At 43.0% G+C, this 9,220-nt stretch overlaps 1 protein-coding gene across 9 annotated transcripts in view; it reads right to left on the bottom strand.

Annotated features, from left to right (window-relative positions):
- ZEB1 (zinc finger E-box binding homeobox 1) overlaps positions 1-9,220 on the bottom strand; it is a 307,235-nt gene that overhangs the window by 114,682 nt on the left and 183,333 nt on the right. For all 9 annotated transcript variants that reach the window (XM_006757532.2, XM_006757533.2, XM_015559938.1 and 6 more), the window contains one exon: positions 2,685-2,885. In XM_006757532.2, coding sequence (XP_006757595.1) covers positions 2,685-2,885 — 201 coding nt within the window. The remainder of the gene's footprint in view (positions 1-2,684; positions 2,886-9,220) is intronic.

Raw genomic sequence — 9,220 nt, 5'->3', positions numbered from 1 at the left:
TTGAGCGAGCAGTTATGGCTGCTCTCAGTTCCGTCCCTAGGGGCTCTGCCTCTCAGAGTCCCAGCAACCGCTGCAAACCTCGGAGAGAAAGCTGCCTTCGAGTTCCGACCGAAACCAGACAGTCCCGCTTCTCCCGTTTGAGTCTGTGCCCCTAAAGACTCTCCCGGATCTAGAGCTCAGAGTCTGCGACTCCCTCCCGATTGAAACCAACAACCGCGCCCTCCACGCTGCCAGCCCGCTCCGCGCAATCCGCACCTCAGAATTTGACTTCAGCACTGCGCCTCCTCTGAGTGTCCGTATATACGTTACTCTTTCCTCCTAGTTGTAGGACTTCCACTCAGCCAGCGTTCCTGTGGGTCTGGGTGATGTCCCTTCCGTCTTTTAGTTTCACTTTTGAAATGGTTGTTCGAGGCGGCAAACTCCGGCGTTAACCTATGCCGCCATCTTGGTTCTCCGCTCTAGTTCTTTCTTTAATTCTGTTTACTTTGTGGTTAAATCCATCCTTTGAACTTCAATTTCTATTATTTTATTTTTTCATTCTTAGAAGTTTCATTTGATTCCTTTAAAATTTGTCTATTCTTTCTTTAAGCATGGCAGTTATTTTATAATGTCTCAGGTAACTCTAGTAATTAACATCTTTATGATCAGTTTCTGCTCCTTTTATTTTTTATTATTCTCACTCATGTTGGTGCCTTCTTGCTGAGTTAAAGGGAGACTTCTATAGTGTTATGAGGAAGGTATGTTCTTCCAAAAGATTTGTATTATCTCCTTGGTACCTATAGGTATTAGCCACAGTTCCAATTTAAAGTCAATCATGGCTTCAGATTTATTAGGCTATCCAGTAATGTGAATCTGAGGTGCAAATCAATGCAAGACACTTCATGATTACTACTTCTGAGACAATTCTCCACTCCCCCAATCCCTAACCAAGGCAATTTTATCTTCTAACTCATGAGAATGGTAGGGATGAGAGACGGTTTGCTTTTAGTTCATCATATAATGCACGTGTAATCCCATACTATGGGAGAATCTGTAATTAAACATTTTGATGGTCCAAGGCTTTGTTTCTTCTCAGAGACCTGAAAACCATATCTTATATTGCCTTGATTAGTTAAATGTCTTAAAGGTCAAAGAATCTACTATGCTGTGCTCTGCTAACCTCTATGGGTTCCTGTGTTCACTTAGATTTTGATCTGTTGTTGTTTTACTGTCTAGTTAGCTCTTTAAAGCTTTCAAGAAGATTTATTTATTTTTGAATATAACATCAGGCAATTAGATTGACATTAGTTATTTTCAGTGAGACAGTTCAAATAATCTATTCCAATATATTTTCAGAAAAAGAACCTTTCAAAGATTTTTCATCTTTTTATCTCCATCTATCTCATTCTCCTTATCGCCTCCATTTCCATACAAATCATTTTCTATTGCTTCCATAATAAGACTTTGGCTCAACTACACTGATGGATCAATTTTGACCACAGACAAGAAATACATAAGAAACCTTTGCTCCCAAAAGTTCTGAGCTCAATATTAAATGTTTAATAGGTTAATATCACTTCCATTGACCAGTTGTGATAATAAATAAGCATATTAACTTCTCTGGGTTCTACTTTTCCAGAAACCTGGGAGTTAAGTCAGTCCTTCCCTCTTAGTTACTTTCCACATAAAATCAACCAAATCTTTTATGTTCTACCTCCTACATTTCTGTCAAATCTCTCCCCTTTATTCCAAGCCCAATGGCCACTATTTCTTTAGTTCAAGAACTCGTATAATTTCCTGAATTCTTATAGCCTCCTTACTGAAGGCACTGCCTCCTGCCTCTAGACTCACTCCCTCTGAAATTCTTCTCCATATCGCTACTAAACTTATTTCTAAAGTAAATATCCATGATGTTATTTTCAAAGCTTCCAGAAATAAGTTCAAATTCCTTGATGTAGCACACAGTGCCCTTCCTATTCTTTCCTTTAATTCCTTGATCTCAATTTCTGCAAACATCATTTGTTCAAACCTTAATGGTTTCATGCATGTTGTATCTTCTGCTTGAAGCACCTTCTATTCCTTGTTTTTACCTAATTAACCTCTACTGATGTTTTGTATCTCAAGACCGCTGTTTCACTCAGAAACTCTTCTAGGACTGCTCTCTCAAATTTAAATATCTCTCTCTCTCTCTCTCTCTCTCTCTCTCTCTCTCACACACACACACACACACACACACACACGCGCGTATATATGAAGAGTGAGAGGGAGGGAGAAAAAAAGAGACAGGCTGGCTTAGAAACACTAAAAATACTCCAATTATTTATTTGTGTCTGAGATTTTTGTATATTAAATTGTTACAATTTCACTGCACCAAAATATATGTTTTTGGTTTTTAAGTAGATTCTTCTTTTGAGGTCACAATATGAAATTAAATATAGGTTCAATTATATTGACAGCATATGAAAAGCTTGATTCTCTTAAAAAATCTACTAGAATTCAAAATTATATGCATTATACATTTGGTCATAATAACTTTATTATTCTGCTACATAATCTACTTTTTTGGTAAATAGAAGGATAACTTCTATTGATTAATAAACAAACTTAAAGTTCATTTCAAATTTTTCATTTAATTTATATTTTTAGTTAATATATTTTTTAAAGAATAAAGAGAATAGAATATTACAAAACAAAATTAAACTTGCCATCATCCTCCCAGCAGCTCTTCGCATTCCCTTCCCTTTCGCTCCTCCCTGGTAACACTGTCTGGTCTGTTGGCAGGTCATCTTCTGGCATACCACCTTCACAATCTGCTGCATCTGTAATACTTTCTTCTTCCACAATATGGAGCTTGTCTTCATCATCTGAATCTGAATTTGTTTCTACCACAGTATTATAATTTGTAACTGTAATATAAATAAGAAACAAATAGTCAAAACCAAGTAGTGTAAAAATCAGTTTTTACACTTTAGTAAAAATAAATTTTAAAAGTACAACAGATTGTGATTCAATAATATTTCTTGTAAGTAGCTACACTTTTTGAATACTTACTATATGTAAAAGTGATTTATAAATAGTAGCTCATTTAATTCTTACAGCAATATTATGAAATAGAGAACTATCTACCATATACTACTTATATCCTTGTTTTACAGAAGTAGAAACCAGGACATATGGAAGGTAAGTAACCTGTTCAAGTAAGATGCAACCAAGAAGTGGCAGGGCCAAGATTTGAACTCTAATATTCTTATTTCATAAGCTGTGCTGTTGAATGCTACATTAAGCATGTTATCCTCTCCAATCACAGTGAGCTTATTCTATATGATACTGTTCATGCACAATTAGGGCTTCAAATCTTTAAAGCATCATAACTTAAGACAAGACTTCAGCTCCTTTATTTAAATAACAATACACGATCAAATTTACTGTAAGAAAAAGTATTTTAAAGTTATCAATTAAATTCATGCATTACTGGAGAGAAAGGGGGGAAAAAGAAGCTTTTCTTTGTTTATATAACTAAGCAATGATTACTTCTAGTTCTTTCCATTTCTTCCTTCAATTTTCCAACCATTCTTGATAGAATATAATCACCTAAATGCTTAAGTGATATGCATATATATCCTCCTTTTCATATGAATACACCCCCCAAAGAACATAAAAGAAGAAATGCAATAAAAAGTATGAATGTACATGTTGAGGTGAGTAAAAAGAACCAAAAATATCCAAAGCTCCTCTTACAGACCTTGGTAAGACCCTTCTGTTCAAAAGACTAGTGGAGTTATTACCCTTTTGCCTACTTGAAGAATTCTTCAATATCTTGTGTCATAAGAAAAATATAAAGTTTCGTGTCATTAATACTTTAGTGTGAATACATTTTCCAGATCTTTCCCCAAGAGCACATCATTGTCTAATATTATTGTAAAAGTAATATATGTTCATTGGAAAAAAGGCCAGACAATAAATAACAAGTAAAATTAGTAAAAGCCCAATGCCCCCAATTTTTTCTTCACCTCTCTCTTTAAAGGTAACAATAACAGCAAATTTCATCAATAATTTATACACTAAGTAGTATGATACTAATCACTTTATATATCTTATTTAACTGTAATACATATCTCACCTTATACATATATGCATTTTATATTTAATATAAATGCTATACATAAATGTCTGTATGGATATTTAATAAACATATATAGAATCATATTATATGCTTTGCCACATAGTTTTCTGCCACTGGACATATTTTGGAAACTTTTCTATGTGAGTATATGTGGAGCTTTATCTTTTTTTCTGGATGGCTACACAATATTTCACTGTACAGACATAATTTAACTAATCACCTATTCATAAAATTTAGTTTCTTTCTAGTGTTTAAGCATTAGCAACAATGTCATAATAAATTTTCTTATAAATATATCTTTTTTCATTCCTTAAATACACTTGTAGGTAGGGGTGGAATTGCTGAGTCAAAGGGAAAACTTATTAGATAGATATGGAAACATGGGGAATCCTTGTTCCAGCCACACTATAAGCAGGGAAAATTGTGAAATTGTGTGTGGGTGGGTAAAAGGAATGATTCTCAAAGGATGGTCCACAGTTGGAACAATGGTTTCTTAATGAGCCTTTAACTGAGATTAAAATGCAAATACATGTGTATGTGTATATGTTTGTGTGCATATACTAGTATATGTATAAATTTTTAGGAACCGGTCTGGCAAATAATGCACCATGCTATTCACTTTCATTTTTATTTTCAGGATTCCTTATTAGTAACCTACTAAATAATTTACTAAAGTCATTTAGAGTTGCTATGGTATGTATTCATTTATATGCTACATGCATTAGACAATATTTACTCTTTACTGAGGATTAATCAATTCTGTATTCCTTGAGATCTGGCTACCACATTGGCTCATTGCAAAGCTCTCACTATGCATGGATAGTTGAAATTCCTATTTTGTGAAGGAAGATATTAGTGCTTCTTTAGTATCTTGAGTTGACCATCTATCCTATCTAATAATAGACAAACACAGTAATTAACCGTACCTCTGACATGCTTCCTATTAGCTAATCAGGGTGATATGCAAATTAACTGCCAACCAAGATGGCGGCCAGCAGCCAGGCAGCTGAAGTGAATAGGAGGCTTGATTGCTCCGTGATGGAGGAAGCCAAGGTTCCCTGCCTGCCACTGCTGGGCTCTGAGCTGCACTCTAAGCAACTATGTTGCAATTATAGAAGCTAAACAAACTCCAGAAACCTGCTTTAAGCCAGCTGGGGTTCAGCCAGCAGGACCGCAAGAGTGTTTCAATTATAGAAGCCAAACAAACACAGATCCCTGCTTTCAACAGCTGAGGTCTCAGAGCTGGAGCCGGGCCTCAGAGCTAAAACAGGCTCTCAGCTCCAGTGACAGCCATAGAAGGTAAATAAATCCCAGAATAAAAAAAAGAAAAAAAGGAGAGGTTGGGAGCTTCAGTCGCCCGCCAGCCTGAAAACGGCCCTCAGCCCCTCACCCAGACTGGCCAGGCACCCCAATGTGGACCCCCACCCTGAAGCAACAAGATGGTGGCAATTTGCATGCTGGCAAGGCTGTCAGTGGTCCGAGACCCGGATCTGTGACCCTGCCGGGCAGGGGGCAGCGCTTGAGGCTGTCCGCGGTCCCAGGACCCGGACCCATGACCTGGCAGGCAGGGCGGCAGCACTTGAGGCTTTCTGCGGTCTGGGACCCGTATCTGTGACTTGGCGCACGGGGAACAGCCCTTGAGGCTTTCCGCTGTCCCGGGACCTGGATCCATGACCCTTCCCGGTAAGGGCGGCAGCTCACACAGGGGTGGATTGGCCGGGGTTGGGCAGGGCAGGACACCTGGCTTCTACCCAGCCCCAGTCACTCTGGGCAGGTGAGCAGCACAGAGAGCCTCTGGACAGGGGAGGCAGGCCGGCAGAGGGCGGCCTGTACTCCCCACAGGGCGGTGGTGACAGCTGTGAGCACACCAAGCAGAGCCTGCAGGCTGAGCAGAAGTAGTGCCTGCAGGCCATTATTGCCCAGGAGTGGCTGTGCAAGATCCGCCTCCTGGCCCAGAAGGTGCAGGATCGCAGGGACAGCCACCGTGGCAGGCCAGACTGACATCCTCCTGGCCACACCACGGGGTTTGCGGATCTGCAAAGCCAGAGGCCTCCAGTGTGCACATCCCTTCCTGGCATGCGAACAACCCCCAGCACACTGTCACCCTCCCACGCCTGAAACAGTTGCAAACCAAGGCATGCACAAGTTCCCCCTGCCACTCCACTGCCGTTCCATCAACCCAGCATGCCTAACACCTCCAAAGGATGTGCACACATCCCCTCTGATGTCTGGGTGTTCTCGGTGCTGAGGGTGGGGACCGTGGTTTAAGGCGTAGCAAAGCAATTTGCATGTTTGTCTTTTATTAGGGTGTGTGTGTTTGTGTGTGTATGTGTGTGAGTGTGTGTGTGTGTGTGTGTGTTGTGATGTGAGTGTGTGTATCTGAGTGTGTGTGTGTGTGTTATTATGAGTGGCACAAAATTTGTGCAAGAGTAGGCCTTCCGTCTCCAGCTGCCAGGACCAGCTTCTCTCTGGCACCTAGGACACAGGCTTCCCTCCAGTCACCATCAAGCACTCGGGACCTGGGCTTCCTTCGCAGTCTTGGCTTTTGCCAAGAGGACAGAAGGATGTCCAGAAGGATATTTGGTCTAATTAGCATATTACGCTTTTATTATTATAGATATACACTGAGTGGCCAGATTATTATGACCACCTGACGTTTGTAGGCAAATTTGCTATAATTTCATGCTGAAGATGCTAGAGGGCCAGACCATTATAAATAAGGAAGCAGATTGTTTACCATGACATTAGAAGAGATTTTTTTCTAAAGATATGGGTAAATAATGCGATTTAACAGCCTTTGATAATAACTAGGGGCCCGGTGCATGAAATTCATGCACGGGGGTGGGGGGGAGTCGCCTCAGCCTGATGTGCACCCTCTGTCACATTCTGAGACCTTGGCCACTCCGGGCCTAGGCACGGGCCTACAGGCTTGGGGTGTCCTGGCTCCCGGGGATGCCTATCCTGGTGACACAGGCCTTTTGGCACCAGCGTGCATGCAAGAAGCAGCAGAGCGAGAACCTCTCCCGGCACCTATGCATGCACTCCAGTGGAGCGGGAGCTTCCCTGGCATCTGTGCACACCACCCCAACACCAGCTCCCTGGCGCCTGTGCGCACCACTCCGCCCCAGCTCCCTGGCGCCTGCAAGCAGCCACAGGGCGGGAACTTGCAGTGTCGCCATGGCGACACAGGGGAAGCTCCTGCCCTGCCCCCAGCTCCTCGGCGTTGGCGAGTGTCGCCCAGCCCCTGGCTCCTTGGTGCCCATGCATGAGCAAGCAGCCGTAGGGCTGGAACTTCCCCAGCGTCACCTTGGTGATGTGGAGGAAGTACCTGCCCCATCCCCAGTGCCTGTGTATGCAAATTAACCTGCCATCTTTGTCAGGTTAATTTGCATACTCACTCCTCATTGGCTGGTGGGTGTTGCTCCGGGAGCCAGTTGCCGTCATCGGGGAGATACTGGTGATTACTGAAAATTCTTTGCTCCTGCTCCTGCACAATACGAGCACCGTGGCATTGTCTTGTTGGAAGAAGCCATCTCCATTGGGATACGCCATCAACATGATAGGATGAACTTGATCAGCAACGATACTTAGGTATGTTGTGCTATTCAGTCGTTGTTCCACATGAATTAAAGGGCCCAAATCATGCCAGAAAAACATGCCCCAAACCATAACACTGCCCCCACCAGCTTGAAGGGTTGTACTCATGCATGTGGGGTGCATGCTTTCATGCTATTTACGCCAAATTTTCACTCTGCCATCTGCATGATGCAATTGGAAACTGGATTCACTGGACCACATGACTTCTTTCCAATGCTCGACTGTCCAATCCTTGTGTTCCTGTGTGAATTGGAGACGTTTTATCTTGGTAACTGCAGACAGCAAAGGTGTTCAAACAGGCCTTCGGCTTCCATATCCCATACGATGCAGATGCAGTGTATGGCTAATTTGCCTACAAATGTCAGGTGGTCATAATAATCTGGCCACTCACTTTCAAAAATATCCAATGTTCAAAGGCTGTTAAATCACATTGTTTACCCATATCTTCAGGAAAAAATCACTTCTACTGTCGTAGTAAATAACATGTATCCCTATTTATAATGGTCTGGCCCTCTAGCAACTTCAGCGCGAAATTATAGCTAATTTACCTACAAACATCAGGTGGTCATATTAATCTGGCCACTCAGTGTATATGTGTGTGTGTGTGTGTGTGTGTGTGTGTGTATCCTATCTAATAAAAGAGAAACATGGTAATTAGCATATGACCACTACCCTTCCCATTGGCTAATCAAGGCGATATGCAAATTAACTGCCAGCCAAGATGGTGGCCGGCAGCCAGGCAGCTTGAAACTAACATGAGGCTTGCTTGCTTCAGTGACGGAGAAAACCAAAGTTCCCCGCATGCCTGCCGGCCTCTGAGCCTGCTGTTTGAAACATTGTAACAAATATAGAAGCTAAACAAAACCCCAGAAACCTGCTTTCAGTGAGCCGGGATCTCAGAGCTGGAGTTATACGTTGTTTCGATTATAGAACCCAAACAAACCAGATACCTGCTTCAGCAGCAGTGCCCTCAGAGCTGGAGCCAGAGCTAAACCTGGCCCAGAATAAAAAAAAAGAAAAAAAGGAGCAGTTGGGAGCTTCAGCCCTCAGCCCCTCACCCAGACTGGCCAGGCACCCCAGTGGGGACCCCCACCCTGAAGGGTGTGTGACCAGTTGCAAACAGCCATCATCCCCTCATCCAGGCTGGCCAGGCACCCTAGTGGGGACCCCCACCCTGATCCAGGACACCCTTCAGGGCAAACCAGCCAGCCCCACCCATGCACCAGGCCTCTATCCTATATAGTAAAAGGGTAATATGCCTAACAGCGCCGGGATCAGTGGAGCTGTGGGTCCTCCCAGTACCGGGATCAGCGGAGCCAAAGGGCTCCCGGCACCAGCACTGGGATCAGTGTGACAGGGGGCAGCGCCCAAACCCCCTGATCGCCCTGCGGCTCTGTGTGTGACAGGGGGTGGGGCCACAACCTCCCTATCCGCCCTGCTCTGTTCGTGACAGAGGAAGGCACCTCAACCTCCTGATCAGCCCTGCTCTGTGCCTGATACGGGGGAGCTAGCCAAACCCCT

The sequence above is a fragment of the Myotis davidii genome, unplaced genomic scaffold (assembly GCF_000327345.1).
Source record: "Myotis davidii unplaced genomic scaffold, ASM32734v1 scaffold515, whole genome shotgun sequence".
Classification (NCBI taxonomy): Eukaryota; Metazoa; Chordata; class Mammalia; order Chiroptera; family Vespertilionidae; genus Myotis; species Myotis davidii.
Note: the sequence above shows the minus strand (reverse complement) of the source record. Positions and strands in the feature narration are given on the sequence as shown.